The sequence below is a fragment of the Dreissena polymorpha genome, chromosome 11 (assembly GCF_020536995.1).
Source record: "Dreissena polymorpha isolate Duluth1 chromosome 11, UMN_Dpol_1.0, whole genome shotgun sequence".
Classification (NCBI taxonomy): domain Eukaryota; kingdom Metazoa; phylum Mollusca; class Bivalvia; order Myida; family Dreissenidae; genus Dreissena; species Dreissena polymorpha.
This window is the reverse complement of record NC_068365.1, coordinates 19,854,305-19,875,825: the sequence shown is the minus strand read 5'-3', so window position 1 is coordinate 19,875,825 and position 21,521 is coordinate 19,854,305. Positions and strand designations below refer to the sequence as shown.

Here is a 21,521-nt window from a genome sequence, read left to right as displayed (position 1 = left end):
GAGGCTCAGGCAGGATTGAGGCCAAATATGGGAACTGTTTGATAACCTTTTTTGTGTTACACGGTGTTATAATTATTTATGAAATGAACAAAAGATTGTATGCCGTATTTGTTGATACCACCAAGCGTTCGATTATTTGGTGAGGGATATCATATGGTATAACTGTTGAAGCTAGGCGTTAGAGAAAAATGCTTGATATCATAAAATCTATGTATACAAATGTGAAATCAAGAATAGAATTAGGTAATAAAATAACTAATGAAGATTTTTCATGTTTGTTTAGGAGTAAGATAAGGAGAATCATTATCACCTTCCTATTTTCTATTTATTTGAACGACCTAGAAGAACATTATATGTTAAATAGTTTTAAAGGAATAGATATTGGTATGCTAAAATTATTTTTTTGTTATATTCAGATGACATTGTAATTATTGCAGAAACTTAGGATGTACTAATTAAAGGTTTGTCTTTGTTAGATGGACATTCTGATAGGTGGAAATTATGTGTTAACACAAATAAAACAAAGGTTCTGGTTTTTAAAAAGGGGGACAACTTAGGAGAGATATAACATTTGTTTTTAACAAAGACCAAGCATTAGAAATTGTTCAATCATTTACTACTTAGGAATTGTATTCACTGCAGGAGAGTCTTTCGCAAATACCTTTGAAACGCTTGCAGGTCAAGCCTCAAAGGCTGTTTTAAGCTTAACTCATATTTAATAAATTATCCAAAAACTTCAATACTTACCAAATTAGAGTTATTTGATTAGCTTGTTTTACCAATTTTAAATTATGAGTCAGAAATATGGGGCTTAACCGAGTCAATGGCACTTGAAAGAGTTCACCTAAATTTGGGCAAAAAACTACTTGGCGTGAAAATATCAAACACAAAATAATTTGTATATAGGGAACTTGGAAGAACATCCTTGATAACTATATAAAAGAGCCATAGATGTAATACGGTATTGGTTGAGAATTGTACAGTTAGAAGATCATACGTATGTAAAGTGTATTTCTAGCCAAATGTTTGAGAATTTAATAAATAAACCAAATACACATTCTCGGGCAAAATATGGATGTAATCTGTTGCAGACCTTAGGCTTTCAATATGCATGGCTGAACCAAGGTGTAGGTGATGAAAAGTGTTTTTTATCCTTGGTAAAGTCTAGATTAAAGGATACATTTATCGCAAATTGGATGTCAGCACTTAATGATTCCTCAAGAGCAATACGTTACAGGTAGTTATGTTAATTTGAATTGAAACCTTACTTAACAAATGTTAGCATAAATAAGTTTAGATCTGATCTTTGTAGATTAAGGGTTTCATCCCAAAGATTAGAAAGAGAATCTGGCAGATGGTACAAATCTGAAGCCATACCATTTCAAGAAAGAAAATGTCAACATTGAAATGTTGATGAATCATTTTTTATTATAATGTTTCTTTATATGATGATATAAGGAAATTGTATATAAATAAATATTACTGGAAAAGACTAACATTGCACAATTTATTTAAAAAATGCAATCGGGTAATACATGTACCAACAGAAACTTAGCTATGTATGTAAATAAAGCATTTAGTCAAAGACACCTGTATAAATATTATTATGATTAATTGTATATAGCATTACCAATCTTGACTTATCGCTATCTAGTAGATTTGTCTTTGTTGTTTTTGATGTTACCGTTATAGCATTGATTGTAAAATAGATTCTAAATGTTGTAATCCAAAAAATTGTCTTATACCTCTTCATGTATTGATACTTTATTAAACAGCTAATGAAATTCAATACTGATCACATGTCATGCCTTTATATATGTTACTTTGTTTTGATCATGTATACTTACGAACGGTTTGTCTATTGAATATATTCAATAAACCATATCAATATCACTGACAATTAGTTTACCCATTCAGTGATGAACATATACTTATTATTGTATTGTTTATGTTCGACAATGTTCATGGTGCGTCATGTGACGTGTTCATACCCGTAATTTAGTATATTGCATTTTAATTTCACAAAATTAGAAAGCGTAAAATCCTATCACGCAATTGAATAAAAAAAATATTTATATTGTAATGACACGTTAAATTCAAGTACGGTATATAACGTTCACAGTGAATTAACGACACACATGAATCGCGATATAATTGGACAAAATGATGGGAATAAATTTAATATTCGCGTCCGAAAAAAAGGTTGATTGGGAAAATAACATATTTGATGTATTTTTATACATGTATGTACAGTAATAATATTACCATATCGCATGATACATACAACTATGATATCACAGGACAATTAAATGTGAACGCTATCGCAATCAATTATGGTAATTTGTCTATATAGATGTTTTTTAATTTTCACAATAATAATAATTTTACTAGTTTCAATAATAATAATAAAACAATTTTAATACATTTTTAATGTTTATATTTTGCTCATCGTAATAAAGCCACGTTTGACTGGAAAACCACTTTGGGTTGAAAGAACGTTATTTTTTTCCCGAATTCCGTTTTGGAAATTTGAAATTCGTTGGTTGGTTTGGAGTAGACATATTGAAATGACAAAATTAGTGGTAAAAACATTAAATATTTTTTTTTAGAATTATCGATTTACTTTGAGTTATTACAAATAATTCAGGTAACTTGAGGTATCTTTGATATTGTGATAATTAAGGACTATAATATCGGCACATTTGCTTCATGACATACTTTCCTTTATATTAAATAAAAAGAAGCAAAGGCTTGGATCATATCGACAATTAAAGATTCCCAGGTTTAAATACTCAAGAAATAAGGGATTATCGTTATAAAGAGACCGATCAATTAACAACATAATTGACACGTACATTACCGCGGGCGGGTGAGGGCAATCAACAATACACGTGTCATAACCGCGAAAGCGTGATTACCTTGCTTCGTGGTAATGTCACGTGACTAGATCGAGAGCAGTCGCTTTTTTTCGCGCTCTCTTAACAAGAGGGCCATGATGGCCTTGAATCGCTCCACTGTTTTTTTAATGCGAAAAAAAGCGTGCAATGCCCATGGGTTAAAATGTACTCAAGCATGTGACTTTCTCTTTCTATCCCTCGTCCCACTGGGCGCTTCAGGTTGGAAGGGTGAGCATTTTTATATATGGAAAAAATCTCCCATGCTTCATAAGTAAAGATAATGTCTACAAACGGACGCATAAAGATTTGAGTCCCATGCATGCATGTAGGTTTGCTGTTGTTGTTGTGACCTTGGAACTAATTATGTAAACAACATCTTAGACTGGTCCGCGCATATGCAGAAATGTTTTCGATCGTGCTTTTAAAACTGATGGGTTATCATATTAACGGCAAAAAAGCTTATAAATTTAATTTCTTGTAGATATGGGATGATTAAGTACCAAATACCATTCTCGACCTTCCAATAGACCATGACTCGTCTGAAGAGTTTGATTTCGTTTTGAAAACAGGACTTCCGGTTTCAAAAAGGAGAAATTGCTCATGATGAGCATCTTCTCCTTTTATCACAATGATTTCTACCCCACCCAGCCAATTTATAAATAGTCCTTTACAATATTATTTCTCGTCTGCAATCTCTTTCAATTTGGGGCAGTCCAAAATGTGTCGTTTGTTAAAGGGGGTAACATTTATTGATAGTTAACATGTTGGTCTACCATTCACGCTCGACATGTATGCATTTATCTCTTATAATTAAAAGTTATTCCAAGTGTATTTTGATAAACTTTTAGTTTGAGAAGAAAATAGTTCAATCATCACATAATGAATAAATAGCAAAAACGCATAAACATGCAAAGTTCAACGACTTCCTGTGGCCATGTTTTTTGACGAATCAAATTTTATTGAACAACTTTTTAATGGGAGCCTTCCAGGGATAAATTTGGCCCAGGGGCATAATTTGAACAAACTTGGTAGAGAACTATAAGATGTCACTACATACCAAATTTTGGTTGCCATAGGCCCAATGATTATGGATAGGAATATTTTTAAGTCTGCACTAAAGAGGCTTTATATAAGCATATGTTCAGTTGTGTGACCCCCGGGGCAAGGTCAAATTTGAGCCCAGGGGAATAATTTGAACAAATTTGGTAGAGGACTATTAGTTGTCACTACATACCAGATTTAGTAACCCTAGGCTCTATAATTATGAACAAGAAGATTTTTAAAGTTTGCACAAAATAGGCCTTATTTAAGCATATGGCCTTTTTTGTGACCACCGGGGCAGGGTCAAATTTGACCCCAGGGGCATAATTTGAAAAAACTTGGTAGAGAACTTTAAGATTTTAATACATACCAAATTTCGTAGAAGTTTGCACAAAATAGGCCCAATGCAGATGTTTCAATTTTGTGACCCCTGGGAAACGGTCAAATTTGATCCCAGGGGCTTAATTTAATTTACACAAACTTGGAAGAGGACTATTAGATGTCACTACATACCAAATTTGGTAGCCCTATGCCATACGGTTATGATCAATTAGATTTTTAAAGTTTGCACAAAATAGGCCTTATTTAAGCGTTTGTTCATTTTTGTGACCCCCGGGGCAGGGTCAAATTTGACCACAGGGGCATAATTTGAACAAACTAAGTAGAGAACTATTAGATGTCAGTACATACCGAATTTGTTAGCCCTAGGCCCTACGGTTATGGACAGAAATGTTTTAAAGGTTGCACAAAATAGGCCTTATATAAGCATATGTTCATTTTTGTGACCCCCGGGGCAGGGTCAAATTTGACCCCAGGGACATAATTTGAACAAATAAAGTAGAGAACAATTACATGTCACTACATTCCAAATGTGGTAGCACTAGGCCCAATGGTTATGGACAAAAAGATTTTTAAAGTTTGCACAAAATAGGCTTTATATAAGCACACATGTATGTTCAATTTATTGACCCCCGGGGCGGGGTCAAATTTGACCCCAGGGGCATAATTTGAACAAATTTGAAAGATGTTCACCCTAGGCACATTTGTAAGAAGTTTTATTAGAATTGGACTTGTAGTTTAGGAGAAGAAGATTTTTAAAGAAAAAGTTAACGCACGCACGCACGGACGCACGCACGCACGACGGACACAGGACCATGACATAAGCCCCGTTGGCCTCTGGCCAGTGGAGCTAAAAATTGAAAATTTGTGTTTTAGTGATAAACGGGCGTCTTCAATTACATATTTTCATTCAAAACGTTGGAATAGTATGTGGCTATGTAAGCTATGTAAGATATAATGCCCCAAAAATCAGGAAAGTAAGAGAAAAGAACGGAACAGCAGTTGGAATAGTGGCGGTATAAACAAACAATGTAAACAAAGAGGCCCGTCAGGAGTCCGCTTCCGGTGTGGCTGGTTGATGTTTTCTAAACGCCATAATAAATTTTGAAATAAATTTAAAATAGTGAGATTATGATAAAGTGTACACGGATTTTGATTGGATATATGTGTGTCGCATGTGAGTCTCTACCATCCTAGATACATTTCAACTGAAACGTTGCAATAATAAATATAATACTGGCTAAAATAAATGCATGTTTACTTTTTTTTGGATTTTCGACAAGCGCAAAGTTGAATAACTGTAAATAGCTGTGACAGATTGAGAAGTTCTTACTTCGGCCATTTCTCCATGACTCGTCACGCATGAGTGAGACGCAATCCTCAGAATGAAGCGCGCATGTAAATCGGTCTAACTAATCACGTCCCGTTACACACATGGGGAAGAACAAAGAGAAACGCAGAGAGAAACGCAAACCAAGTAGTAATTAGGATCTTAATGAGAAAGACTTAAAGCAACAATGTCAGGGTTCAAGCGGACATGTAAATGATGAAGGAAGTGACATTCTTTCGCAAACATATTCAGTGCTTACCCAGCTGATAGTGACAGAGACAGCACCTCCCCAGTTTTTGATTCAAGCAAAGAAACTCCACCAGTAATGTCGGATTCACACCCAGATATAACAACCGGTAGGGAAGGATTTGAACAATTCGTACGAAAACAGTTAAATTTTCTTAGGACTTCCATTTCAAATGTCCTTGAAAACCAAATCATAATAACGAAACGCCTGGACGAATATGAAACAAGAATGGGGCGTGCAGATAACCTGTACGCAGAACACAGCAAGTCTATAGAGTTCGCGCATACGGGGATAATAGACATTAAGAAAGAGAACACAAAACTCAGCGCCCAGTGTTAATCCGTGCAATAATCGCTCGGCGATGCAAATCAAATTATATCAAATCTACAAAAACGACAGGCAGAATTTGAACGACAGGCTGTCAAAAACAACTTAAGACTCGTGGGATATCATAAGCGTGACCATGAAAACACAGAAGAGACACTTAAAATTGTTAGAACAATACTAGAAAAGGACTTTAAAAGATCTGACATACACGTCGAAAATGCATACAGAGCCGGACAAAAGCAATCCGGGAATATAAGACAAATCGTATTTAAAGTACGATCTTTTAACGACAAACTGTCCATGTTCAACTCCAAAAAGGCCTTGCATGACAAGTTATTACATAACCAACAACCTCTCCGAAACTGACAGAGAGCTGAAGTTACGGTTACAACCTGTGATAGAGCAAGCTGTGCGCGAGAAAAAAGAAGTTCGATTTAGAAACGGAGCGCTTTTTATCGCATGGGAGCGCTTTCGCGGCCCGATTCCAGAGACGCCCCCGTCCTGCAAATCTGTCGCAAAATTATGATACCACCCAGCTATGTGCCGAAACAATTAAAATCTCGACATGGAATATTAACGGATGGACACAGAATAACCATTTACCCAGGAGAGATATATAAGTAAACTAAATGCTGATATCGTTTGCCTAACAGAAACGAAATTAAGATCAACGGATACTATTTTAATAGAGAACTACAAGCCATATTTGTTTAACAGGGAGCATTTAAAGAAAACAGCAACATGTGGATTAGGAGGCGTTGCGATTCTTATTAAAGACACGATTGAAGAAAATTTCTACGTAACGTGTGCTAGCAGAACTTTCGAAGGCATCCTAAGCCTAAAGCTTAGTAAACTATCCTCATTTGTAATTGTCATTACAGTATGTTATCTACCCCCTGAAGGCTCAGAACGAGGCCAGCACGTGGACGAATTCTTTGATCACCTAACGGGAATTGTATACCTACACTCAAATGCGGACTGCTTATTGTTTTGCGGTGATATAAACGGACAAATCGCGGATTTAAACGACACCATCGTTAATATTAATAATGTGAATGTCAGAAACCCAATTGACTTAACAAAAAATAGGCAAGGTGAATCTTTTGTAGATTTTTTAAGAGAAGCGAAACTGTGCGTATTAAATGGACGCATTTCTCCGGAATATGACTATTTCACGTCAATTTCTACTAGAGGGAAAGCAGTGGTAGACTACATATTAACCCCACACTCGGACATCGATCTATTTAACAGATTCGAGGTACATACCGTTAAAGAACTCAGCCATAAGTACGACATTAAACCGGATTGCGCAATGCCTGACCACTCTGTACTATGTTGTACAATGCCTGTTAAAACGTTAATCAATAATGAAACAAACAGAACCAACGAAACGTGCGATGACAATAGTAATAATCCAATAAATGGGAAGAGGTTTAATTACGACTCAATACCAGCGCCGTTTATCGAAAACAACAGACTGATAGAAATGATCGATAAAATACAAACGTGTAATTTGCGCCAAAGTGAAATCGATAATTTATATAGAGAGGTTTGTGACTTATAATATGAAACACTCCTTGCAAAAGTAAAACACAGTAACATGTCAAAACGATCAAAACGGGCTTCCGTCATCAGTCGAAACCGTGGTGGAACATTGACCTTGACTCTCTTTCAAAGATGTGTGTGAAAGTAAACAAGCATTTCTAAAGTGTAACAGTAACAAACGCAACAAACTTGAATACAGGCGCCTGTATACATTAAAGCAACGTCGTTACGATAGGGAAATTAAACGATGTAAGCGGCAGTTTGAAAGGGAAAAAAAATTGAACTGGAAACTATATGCAAGGAAAACCCAAAAGAATTTTGGCGCCATATTAAGGCGCTAGGCCCTCGACGAGACTCCAAAATACCCATGGAAACATTCGCCGAAGATGGTAACAAAGTAACCGACAATAAAAGTGTCCTAAAAATTTGGAAGAGAGAATTCCAAAAACTTTTTGACAAAGCAGAAGCATGCGAAGGCGAAAACTTTGATAAACAATTTTACGAAGAAGTAAAGAAGTTTAAGTTGGAACTCGAACAACAGTTTTCAGAGGCAGAAAATGTTAATGACGCTTACTCTTACCCGATGCTTAACGCAACAAAAAGCGTAGCGGAGGTGATAAAAGCTCTATCAAACTGCTAAAACGGTAAAGCATGCGGAGAGGACTTACTTCCGTACGAAGTTTAAAAAATGAAAGTTCCTAACATCTGCTTTGCGAACTATTTAACAAATGTTTCACTTCTGGGATAACGCCCTCTATGTTGTCCGCGTCCTTCATCAAGCCAATCCCGAAGAATAACACGTGCGACCCGCGTATACCACTAAATTATCGCGGTATTAGCCTACTTCCGGCCGTGATAAAAATATTCGCGAGTATTCTTAACAACCGTTTGACACAATACCTTGACCAGAACGAAATAAATGTCGATGAGCAAAATGGCTACCGCAAACTTAGATCTGGCACCGATCACATATTCACATTGTGCTCCATTATTCGCAACAGAAAGGAAGCGGGACTAGCAACATATACATGTTTCATTGATGTGATGGAAGCATTTGATAGGTGGACATGGATTGTCTGTTAGCCAAACTACTAGCAATAGGTGTGAATGGACGCTTCTATCACGTTTTACGTCATCTTTACAGCTCTTAGAAAGCGAGGGTGAAAATTAACAATCACTTAACCAACTTCTTTAACATCGCATGCTCGGTCGATCAGGGAAACATAAGTTCACCGACGTTATTTGGACTCTATATAAATGATCTGGCTCTTGAACTGAAGGAAATGAACTCTGGTATAATGATCAACGGTGAAAATATATGTATCCTATTGTACGCGGACGACATTGTAATTTTTAGCGAAAGCGAGCAAAATCTTCAAAAGATGCTGGATAAAATCGATACATAGTGCAAAAGATGGCGCATGAAAATAAATCCTTCGAAAACGAGCGTTATGCATTTCCGAAAACAAAGTCAGCAACAAACAACGTGTATCTTTAACATTGGAGAGCACGCTATAAACATAACGAGCAGTTATAGATACCTCGGGTGCATTTTATCAGACACGCTTGAATTCTCCGTTACCGCTAACACACTAGCGGAATCGGCGTGCAGGGCTCTCTGTGGGATTTTTAATAAAGCTAAAACAATAAATGGGCGTACGTTTACCGTATACACCAAACTTTATAACAGCAGTGTTATACCTGTAATGGGTTATAGTTCAGGGGTTTGGGGATACAAAACATACTCGAAATGCGACACGATACAACATAGGGTGATTCGAGCCTTTCTTGGTGTTCATAAACACGCATCAAATGTTGTGATTAACGGCGACGTGGGGTGGCAGACTACTACCGCAAGACACCAAATGGGCATGCTGCGCCTGTGGGATCGCCTTGTTAAGATGCCAGACGATAGGCTAATAAAGAGGATATTTAATTGGGACTTCTCTCAGAATAAGGGCTGGAACTCCGACATTAAACACATTTTTGACTCACCGAACCTCCAGCACTTATTTGCAACCAGATCGATGGGCAACATTTCACTAGATAGTCTTCTCAGTCGGGCCACCGAACATTATAATAACGAGAGCGCCGATGGCGTTAAAAGCATATGTGCAAGATACAGGGAAGTTGCTGCTTAAGTAAATGTTAAGGGAACAGTTGACTGAATGAAAAACTGAAAGGCTATCAAGAATGAGGCTTAATTAAACGTATAATATAATGACAACACAACAGTAACAACAACTTATCGTGTAATGTTGTCAGTTAAAAGCTCGGAAAAACAATGCTCAATGTGATATATGCAATAAATTGATCATTGTTCAATATAGAAGAAAATGAAGCAATATGTTTAATTCATATAATACATTTAACATTAATGCACAATATAAATTACAATAATACTTGCGATCATGGTGAATCAGCAACTAAGTTACAAAATGGCGTCACGTGGTATAATGTAGTTCGATATCGCCATCCGCGAATTTCTCAAATCAATAATTTCAAACAATTACCGACTATTTAAATAGATAATCTTACCATTTACATCAGTGTTTGAAACGCTTATAAAAAATAATTACCCAAGCCTTTCAAAATTTAAGCACGGACAGATCTGTATCGAACTATTCTTTTAACAAATGAAAATAGACGCTACCCTATTCGTCTGCGTCAAGAATTTGTCGTAAAAATTGTGGTAAGCGTTAGATGCAGACGTGCACAACAGATTTAGTTCTGAATACAGAATTCTGAATGCAGATTTTTATAGAAACTCCTCACAGCAGTTACTTCCCTTGCTTCGCCCGGTCAGTAACTTCTAGTATAAGGGAGACCACTGCGTAGGAGATTGAGATTTATAGTGCAGATAGAATTGTTTTACGAACGAAATTTGTTTTAGGTTATAAGAAGATTTTTTGACATAAAACGGTCTTAAAAAAATTCACTAAAAACGGTGTCAGCAATATTCTTGGAAGAAAACGTTAGAAAAATGTTTCCAAATAAAAAATTGTAGAATTACCATATACTATATTAAATAGGAATTTCGTCTGATTTTTGATCGGGTAAGGCTTCATAATGGTCAACCGTATCATGTGCATTTCCGAAATGTAGTATATACCTTAAGCATAGGTGCGTTGCACCTATGCTAAAAACGAAAACAACAAATGGACACAGGGCCTCGAAACCCAGCCGAAACTCAGAACCTATCGGCAGATAAAACATCAATATAAGTGCGCAAACTACGTGATAATGTGCCTCCCGAAACATCTCAGATCGTTTATTGCACAGATCAGAACTGGAACCTTGCCACTACGCATTGAAACCGGGAGATTGACACCTGAAGCCTGAAGAGAGACTGTGTTTACTCTGCAAGGAACCAATAAAATCGAATCCGAGTACCACTTCCTATTTGAATGCTCCTGTTATACAAACCTTTTACAACTCCATCATAACGATAATACCAGACCTGATCCGTATGGATTATAGTGACAGACTCAAATGCTTAATGTCGGACAAACGAGTTATATATACATTTGCATTATTTATAAACGATTGCTATTTTAAACGAGAAATTATACTGTGTGTGACGATATGACTTTATTTTTGCAATATACAAATTGTTCATGACACTTATTAATGCTATATCCTATATCAAATCAGTGATTATTTTACTATATACTCTTTAACAGACATTAGACGGCTACACTTACCCATGTCTTATTAGTGACTCGTAAGCCATTTGCATGGCTGGGTAGTACTGTTTGATTTGAATTTGTATATAATAACTATTATATGTATGTACTATGTGTCACTTAAATAAAATATGAAAACACGCCAGTGATTCAGACCTTAAAAAGCCAGTTGATGCTTGTGAAGTGTTTGTTCACGGAGGTGATAGTGTTAGTGATGTCCGTGGTAGAATGGCGAGCGATAGGGGGGGGGGGGTGCAACCCTGCATCAACGTTCTGACTGAAACCATACAGTTACTCGTTCAACGGATAAAATCAATGGAAAAGCAGCTGGCCGGCATCCAATCGTAAGAGAAAAAAGTAACAGACTTTGAAAACGGTTTGTCTGCGTCTGACTGCGTGTTTATAAACTTATTCCCGAATTTAAATAATAATATGAAATAAAGATTAATAGTCCATGAAGAAATCAAAAGCAATTATAAGTGTTCACAAATTAAACCACACTAATCATCCTGTATGTTTTAAACCAAATTGTTTATGATAAAAGATAAATAATTAAAAATGCAAACTAGCAACTTTGAGAGTAAAATTATATTTAACGATTGCAAAACACATAAATGACCCACATAAATGACCTTTAATAATCATTTTGAAATACGTTAATTCGTTTTGTAGAAGGTATGCATGTGTCTGTTTTACCATTCCGCATACCACATGTACCATCAAAACATCATACATAATAATTACCGTAAGCATAAATCAGTTATCATCCTACTCAAACGCTCGAACGATTTTCAAATGCTCGACACCGCATATGCGTTTTACAAATAACGCACCCGACAAGATGCATTAAATTGTATTTTATTACTACGGGGGCCATGTAGCGTCTATTGCTTTAGTGCAAATAAATCAATTGAACGTATCGCGTCATCTTTGTGGTAAAGCCCAAATATATTTGCATGTTTTGTTATGGTTTAAAAAAGATTGTCAGCTACGTAAGTTGCGATTCAACAGGGGCCGGCTGCTCAACATTTTAACGGCCAGTACAACAGCAGCCTGTTAAATTAGGACATAATACACTATTCACATGAAAAGCAAGCTTGTTATCGAGCTTTTGATTTTTTTATAATAGCTTACTGTTAACAGTACGCGCATATATACGATTAAAAGCATAATTTACATGAAATACGAAACCTTGATCCAGTTTGATCCACTTGGCCGTTAAAGTTGTTGAGCAACTCGGCCCAGAAAAGCGGTTACATTGAAAAGTCGGACAAACGCACGCAAACTAAATGCGAATTTCTGACATGATGCTTGCAATTCTTCACAAAGACAATAATCACAACTGGCATTGTTAATTTACTGATAAATACGCAAACGAGGCCCCGAAGCTGGTGACATCTTGTGTAAAATGTAGTTTTCATTATATATTTGCCAAACTGGTTCTCTGATAATGTTAGATTTAAAACTACTTTACTGGTAATTTTCAAATCGCAATTGTTTACACATGTTCGTTGCTTATCACTCAGTTAGCAAATTATTGTGTATTCTGAGGCGTGAATATAAAATACGCTAAGTAATCAAGATAAACATCTTTGTTTAATGGCTGATATGAAATGATCAATTAGAATACGATTGTATTTCTGTGCTTCCGTATTTGCAAACATAATAATGCAAGTCGAATTTAAAAGAAAGATTCCGCGCTCTGTTGATTTTCTACAGGGATGGTTTGAGGTAAAGACCTCTCTTCCTGGTATAGAAATTATTAGATTTTAACTTCTTTTTCGGTAACAATAAAACGACGGTAATATCTAGATAGGCTGTGGTGTCATATAATTGCTTTATCTGCATTTAGGACCATGAAAAATACTTACGGGTTGTGGACTTTTACAAGTGTTTTGATATTAAATTGTTTTGGTAAGTAATTTTTAGACGTTTACATTTATGATTTTAACAAACGGTGCATACAATAAAATTCGAACCATAGACTTTAACTTAAGATAGCATTTTGTATTCAATTCTTTACTAATACTTTTTTCATACAAAATATTAACACACATGTACATACGAATCAGGATTGGGCTTTTAAAAACATATTTTCGCTTGCTTGTTTTTTATTCAGTTTGTTTAACCTTGAATGCGTATGGAAAGAAAGCCATACATGGATGAATGAATGGATGAACGAAGGAACAAACACGCGAAACAAATACGAAATAAATTAATGGTTGTGTTAAGGGAGGAGCTAATGAGCAATTTATATACATTGGACCTAACCCCTATAGAATACATGTATTCTAGGTCATTTGATGTAACTGAAGATACTTCACAAATATCCGGTCCTCTTATCCGCTCCTTCGAACACCCGTCCTATCTAATTTTATTTAATATCCGATTCTTTTAAGATATAATATATTATTTATCGTAATAAAACATTTGTTATGATGTATATATATATATATAGGGGCAAATAACGGTCTCGTTAGCGCAGTTATGGTAGATGAGCTACTCACCGAGGCGACCCGGGTGCAATTTCATCTCCCGATGCTTGTGAGTTTGGTTGGTAGTCACCAAACCGGATAGATTGGCTTTCCTCCGGGTACTCTGGCTTTGACATGCACAAAATAACACGCAAACATTGAAAACGTTTCATTAACAAATAAAAAGCTGGAAATTGCGGCTATACTTCAAAATTGGCCCCAGTGTTTGTGAGTCTAGTTACTTTATTAGGTAGGAGTGTTGGGATACACTCAGGGTCCACACATTAAACAGCCTGAGGAGCGGAAGGACCTAATAAGCTTTGAAATACACACATATAGGTGCAGACACCCACACGTTCAAAGCAACATGAAATCATCTTTTATCACATTAGCAAAATAGCATTAAATTCAAAGTATTGCTTTGTAAATGGTTAAAATGTACACTGTATCACAGTCATAAACAAGTACTAAAGACACAACTCACATGTTAGATACATTATATACGAGCTAGTTTGATTTAGGAGTTATATGCCGATATTTCAAATTTCTAGGCATATTACATCTACAACAAAATATAGTCAGTTTCTCCTCTGGAACGCGACATCTTTGCTTTAAAGTCAGGTACCAAACATACGCCCACAAACGCAACGTCTTGGGATGAAATTAATCTGAACATATTAACTCGCTAAAATAACATGCAAAATACATATTGCAGTGAACCGCTAGTGTGTTTTTCCAGATGCAATTCATGATTGTTTTTCGGATGTTCAGAAATGAAGTCATTTTCAGTGCCATAGTTGTGACGTTGAGCGTCAGGTTCGAACTGGATGTCAGAATTATAAAGTTTGTTCCATACTTACTATTTCAGTGGGTTCGAGCTTCCAGCAGGTACCCGCAATCATAAGCCATGCGTGCTACGGTACAGATCCCACCTGCGATTTCTTCAGCCTCCAATGCTCGAGTAACTCGATCATTCGTTTTGCAAACCTGATTGCGGGAAGAAAGGATGCTTTGGTAAAAAACTGATAGTATGGTTTACCCCCTTTTTATTTGATGTCGTAGTACTCTAGTCTTCTATGACCAGAAACAGAAAGGATGGTCTGTACCTAATAAGTATAAATTGAAAACGTTCTAACGCACATAAATATTAAATAATGTTTTATTAAGGACACGTACGAACAATTTCTTCCGGTAATGTTAAAGCGACATTTATAAGTGTTATTGACATATTAATTGGTCCAGCTGTTTCAGAACATGCCCCAATTAAGATACAAATATAACCAACATACGAAAAAAACGACACACTAATATAATAAATAAACAGAGACACTAAATATTCAAATATTAAAAAAAACACAATTATAATCAATATCAACACACAATAAATATAAAAAATGACCAGTTTAGAAATTATAAGTGTACACAGACAAACAAAGTATAAATTATTGTATACTCAATACAATAGAATCCATGTTAAAATATACGTAACAAAAATATATCGTTTCACTTGTAGATGTGTCCACAGGACAACCACTGTGGCAAAACACCCGACTGCTGCAGCTACAAGTACGCTGATCCAACGGCAACATTCACCATGGAAAACACCTACCAAGCATATCAAAACTGCTCCGGACGCACCAACTGCTCACACATACAGGCGCCTTGGCAGGTCATCAACACCACCACAGGGGCCCCGTCGTCGTATGTGCAGCTAGAATATGTGTGTGATAACGGTAAGTGGCATAGACGAAAACCTAACATTTCCCGGGGCCAGATTGCAAGGTTTGTAGAGTGCTGGACTGTTTAATTGCACATTCTGAATACTTAGTCCGGCCTCATAACATGTGTAAGGATCGGTACGTATTGTACAACAAGCGCACGTAAACCGCTTACATCGGCTACATTTCAAAGGAAACGCCGATGCGTTATGATTTTCCGGGATGTAGGCTTACAATAATCATATAACAATTCATTTGCGTAAATAATTTATTTTATCTTTACTACAAAAAGTTGTTAACAATATTAATATTCATGCATATTGTTGTACATTGCCCACCCTCGCAACCCATTTGCAGTGTTCTGTCATTTGCTTTACATGCATTATTCTATATTCATATAAGCGATACAAAAACTCAACATATGTATGTTTACATTGGGTCATATTTGATAAATCCTTCTTTTCAGTTAGCAAATTTTTTAATCAAATATTTTTCCGAATGAAGGGCTACGAACGCGATACAATAAATACCATTCATATCTATCTGTAGTTGTTGACAAAATGCCATTATGTGGAGGACCCTTCAAGAAATCGAACAAAGTCACTAACTCCAACGATATCTGGTTCGACGGATCAACCGAGACCTTTGATCCAACTAAAGCAAGCAAAGAGTGCAAATGTTCGTTCACTAATCTGCATGCACAAACTTCAGTCACGCTCATTCTGGACTGGATAGACGTACGTCTTGAGAGCCACTACCGTGACGTCAACGCCTCCTCGGCAATGTGTTCCAGCGCTATATTTACGCCCGAAGGTTTCTTTCGGCGTTGCAAGGAATCAACCGAGCATTGGAAAGATAACTTCATATATTATAACTTAGTCCGCCCACATAACATCACATTGTCACCTGGACAGACAACGGAGGTGCTCCTGAAGGATATTCACAAGAACGGTGCACGTGACTCACCAGCCATGATCTGGTTCAAGGCAAGAGGTAACTTTTATATAAACTAGTATAACCGGTACGTACGCTATAATTGTTTGTATTTGCATGTTGATTGTTGGAGTAATATCATGGATCTTTGTATCTATTGGCCAAGTACAAGCCATTTTGACCTATAAGAAATATTACTGCTCAAGTCATACATGGAAGACTTTATCTGAGTTATCTGCTGTAATTGATAAAGTATAATATTTGTGTTCCAGCCTTTCCTGACATTCTGCTGAATCTCACCTGCGAAGAAGTTATACCCGCAGTATTTACTACAACGACATCAACAACCACTACAACTTCACCACCAACAACAACACCTCAACCAACACCAACTACTCCAGAACAAACTACAACACCACAACCAACAACAACAACACCACAACCGACAACTACACAACAGCCAACAACAACTGCACCACAACCAACAACTACACAACAACCAACAACTACAACAAAACCAACAACTACACCACAAACAACCGCTACATCTCAACCACCAATTCCTACTCCACAACCAACAACAACGCCACAACCAACAGAAAATACACCACTACCAACAATAACTACACCACAACGAACAACCCAAGTTCCGACAACTAAAGGTGAGATAAATAAGAGAATGTAAATGTAAAAAAGGTATGGGTACACATTTTAAAACAATTTAATACATTTTGTAACATGTTAACAGACAAAACAAAAAACATTGATCTTCACGTAGAATTATAAATTAAATAATAACAACTATGGTTTTATTCAAATGTTTATTATAGGGAAAAGTAATGCTGCAGCGGTTAAGATGGGACACGTTTAATCACTAATACAGTACTTTGCTGTACTTTCCCGGAATTCTTTGTGCAGTACTCGCAATGTGTTGGAGAGGGTTGTCTGTAGTCAACGGTCAAATGATAAACAACATAGAAATAATATAAACATGTATTGATACTAATACGAGTGTCGTTCTGAGAATACTGGGCACAATGCATGAGCGTAACGTGTCATCTAAGATAAGCCTGTGCAGTACGCGCAATCTAATCAGGAAGGACATTTTACAATATTATGGAATTTTTCGTTTAAAGAAAAGTACATGTATGCCATGTATACATCCTTTAAACGAAACTTACCATAAACCGTAAAGTGTCGTCCCTGCTTAGCCTGTATGGACTGCACAGGATAATCTAGGATGTACGCACATACACAGTTTTCTCAGAACGAGAATCATGTTATTATCTGTTTCTCTTTTAACAAACTTGTTGTTATAGCTCTTGATTTCACAGTTTTCCAAGAACGAGACCCACATAGTTCTTGTGTACTTTCAGAGGGCGGCAAGATGAATCAACTGTATTACCTGGCCATCTTCATTCCTATCGGCGTCGCCTTCACCATGTTCGTCATCTTCGTTATGTGGTGTTACTATAAGAGGTAAGACAATAGTCACAATTCAATTTAATGAGTTTAATTAGTAGTAAACATATGTTTTAGTGTTAAGCCGATAGTAAAAAATATTTTAAGAGATACGTGAGAGGTTTATTTTATTTTAGAGGCAAGTGCGTGGTGTATTTATTTTACGACGTATTACAGTACATGTAGTTTAACTCTGTGTGTAGGGGGTAAACTCAGGTTTAAACGTTATTTATGAGATAAACGATGATTTTTAATATGCGTTTAACATGTAAGTTTTAAGTTTAATTTCTTTTTACGGATACATCAGTTAAGCCGCGTCATACGAAAATGGGTCTTATGCCATTTCAGAGTTTCACACACAATCACTCAGTTATGGTCTATTTAACCTCCGATTATTTGCATCGACCGTTCCATATAGTTATTATATTTTCACTGTTTGCTTTTTAATAAACCTGATACACTTCCTACGAAAACATTACGAGGAGCTATGTGATTTCATGATACAAAGTGTACATATACTAAGATCAACAATTCTGATTTTATTTTCAGGACCAGTAATAATGATGTTATGATTGCCCATTCATCCAAACCAAGAACCCGATCAGAAAAATATCGCATTTTGCTAGGAAGCCGATCCCCGATGGACGATTTCATAAAGCGCGAGAACGGTACCCTAAATCAATTCAGTCATGGTTCCCGACCAGGATCCTTACACGTCGGGAAACCACTATACGCAGTTGTGCAACAACGGAATCCCGAAAAACCGTCTGTAACAGAAAATTCTCTCTATTCAGAGCCAATGAGACCGGGGCCATATATACTACCGGTACATGTTAACAATGATTTCCAACATAACGGTGGTCCTATTGCCAAGGGTGGAAATACGCCAGTACAACGTGATTACTATATTCGCCTGCAAGACAGTCGAAAGACCCCCATGACAAACGGTGATCCAAGCGGAAATGTCGGCGCGGGGTCTAACCCGACATCTGCCCTTACCCAGTCTACAAAAGACGTGTCAGATGTCTATGACCCCAGCAATTCCTTGCCAGAATCCACTACAAGCGATAATGTAAAATCCACATCCGGAAGTCTATTTGATAATGACAAAGTGTTAGAAAATGGGGCAGTAACCATCCATGTGAACAATTTAAGTTACCCGAGCGTTCCTTCCTCGGCAAGGTCCGGAACGTCTTCGGGTAACTCCGGAACATAAACTGCGCCTTCCGAATGCGTTGGGACATCACATAGTAATTTGGAAGCACTGTGAAACAACTGAGCGAATCAAAACTGGATCAATTATTGTTTGAGACTACCGTAACTGAATAAATCTTCAGCAGATGAAGACATATACATATCCGTTAATAATTTTAGATGTGTTAGTTCTGAGTTATGACAAGAAAACCTTCGTCAAATCCCACGCATTATATTTTCCGTTGTTGCTTCATCATGTGTGCCACCGCAAAAAAAAATATATGAAAAATGAATGAAAAGCTTCTTTGTGAACACATGCAAGATATACAGAATAATAAGTTTATTGAGCCCGGCCTTGAAATCCTAAACCACGATACTTGAAGTGCCGTTAAAATATGTTGTCTGTTTTCGATACTTACCTTCTATTACATTTATCCAAACAGCATCGCAATGTTCTTTATTTATTACACGTTCCGAGTTTTTTTTCCATTATTTGTATACGAATACAAAGAAAATGGCTATAAAACACGAACAATTTCAAAGAGAAATGACAATAAATAAGACCGCTTCACAAAACTGTGTGTGTTGGCTGTTTTCAACATGGTGGGAACACGTATTAAGTTATACCACGGTGTATTATTTCATCAGTGAAGGCGTGAGGATGGGATAATGCCTTGTTGAGACAATTTATTGCAAACGCATTAACAAACGATGCATTCAATGTATTAAACATAAAATTTCATTTATTTAATTCATCGTTAGAAGCGCTGTACACATTTATCATGTCATATTGTTACATAGATGCATATTATAACTGTGCATGTTACCATTGTATTAATGTGATCGTCTATGTACTGACTTCACAAAAACTTTTTAAATCCACAATGACATTTACGGGAAATGTATACCAACATTAAAAAATGAAACTTAAGCTATAAAGTAGCCTTTTTAACCGAATGCTTGCGTGTAAAAGCGATTTTAATAATTTCTATTTAACTGAAATATGTTTAGACACTCTGAGATAAACAAACATTTATTATCAGTATTATTTTTTGTGCGACCAAGATCATGGTGCGTCCTGTGACATGTTCATACCCGTAATGTAAGGTTATTTATATTTTGCACTCCAGCTGTTTGCAGACAGAGTATCTTTAAGTAGGTCTCACCTTGAACAGTGTAATAAAATTAATTTTGTGTATAATATTATATTTATCGCTTACACATGTTTTATTTGTTTCAAGATATATAACTGTATATAAAACACTATCTAAAAATGTGTGTTTGTTCTAATAAAAAATGGCTTTGCATCGCGCACAACTTTGTGAAAAAGAAATCCGGTGAACTTGTAAATACGGACTATTAATGATGGGAAAGGATGAAAAGCAATACAGGAAAAGCAATCACGAGAGCAGATATTACTATTCTTAAAGATCAGATAAAGCACTGTAGTTGGCAATTTTTTATTTGACTATAAACGCCGGATGTAATCGATATATTATGAACTCTGCGGCGTTTTAACATATGAATGAAATACGAGTAAAAGCCCGTCGCGCAACAGCGAGCGTTTACCTCTTTATTTGTAACAGTTTTCGACATTACTATAGATATTCCTATGCACTTGAAATTTTTCGTCACGCCTCATTAATTTTCGAGACGCAGTTAACAACATACCCGTAGCCAGGGATGCGTTGGGTGCGTTCGCACCCAATATTTTTTTTACCAGTAATCAAATTGTACCATAAGTTACAGCCAACTTTATTCGAAGCAAAAACTGTTATTTCTCTTTTTCCCCGGAATGCAGTGAGTCTTCGTATTTATGTTCTGTTAATGTTCTTTAACTGTGACGGATCTTGAGCATAATGGGCAAATAAGTCCACCTCTTTGTTAGGGACTTTGAGGCCATAGGGCAGCAGTTTGTGGTTGAAGGGTCTTTATGTATGAAGCCATATTTGTTTTGTTTCTGAAATTCGTTTAGAAATAGATAAATAATTGGTTAAAATAGATTTAAAAACAAGATGTGTTTGTGAAACACTATGTCCCCATGTATTTGACCTTTGACCTTAAAGGATGACCTTTCACCATCAAAATGTGCAGCACCATGAGATACAGATGCATGCCAAATATCAAATTGCTATCTTCAATATTCCAAAAGTTATGGCCAATGTTAAAGTTTGACGCAAACAAATAGGTCATATTCTGTTTAGTATTGATGCAGATTAGTGAAGGCCAAGTTTTGGTCAACAGTGTTTGTGTTGTACAGTGCACTATTAGCTTGTTTAGAGCAATGCTAGGCCTCTGGTTCTATACATAGTAGCAGACAAACAATTGT

The 21,521-nt window shown here is 36.3% G+C and overlaps 1 protein-coding gene across 2 annotated transcripts in view; it reads left to right on the top strand.

Moving 5' to 3' along the window:
* The window catches only part of LOC127850654 (mucin-5AC-like), an 85,985-nt gene extending 65,637 nt beyond the window's left edge, over nt 1–20,348 (top strand). The window contains exons 1-7 of one of the 2 annotated variants that reach the window (XM_052383824.1): nt 13,190–13,326; nt 14,755–14,900; nt 15,400–15,619; nt 16,154–16,597; nt 16,810–17,199; nt 17,914–18,016; nt 18,548–20,348. In XM_052383824.1, the coding sequence (XP_052239784.1) occupies nt 13,269–13,326; nt 14,755–14,900; nt 15,400–15,619; nt 16,154–16,597; nt 16,810–17,199; nt 17,914–18,016; nt 18,548–19,214 (2,028 nt within the window). In that variant the 5' untranslated portion in view covers nt 13,190–13,268 and the 3' untranslated portion in view covers nt 19,215–20,348. Of the gene's footprint in view, nt 1–13,189; nt 13,327–14,754; nt 14,901–15,399; nt 15,620–16,153; nt 16,598–16,809; nt 17,200–17,913; nt 18,017–18,547 lie in introns of those variants that run through there. The other variant, XM_052383823.1, reaches the window with a different exon arrangement.
* Nucleotides 20,349–21,521: the final 1,173 nt, after the last annotated feature.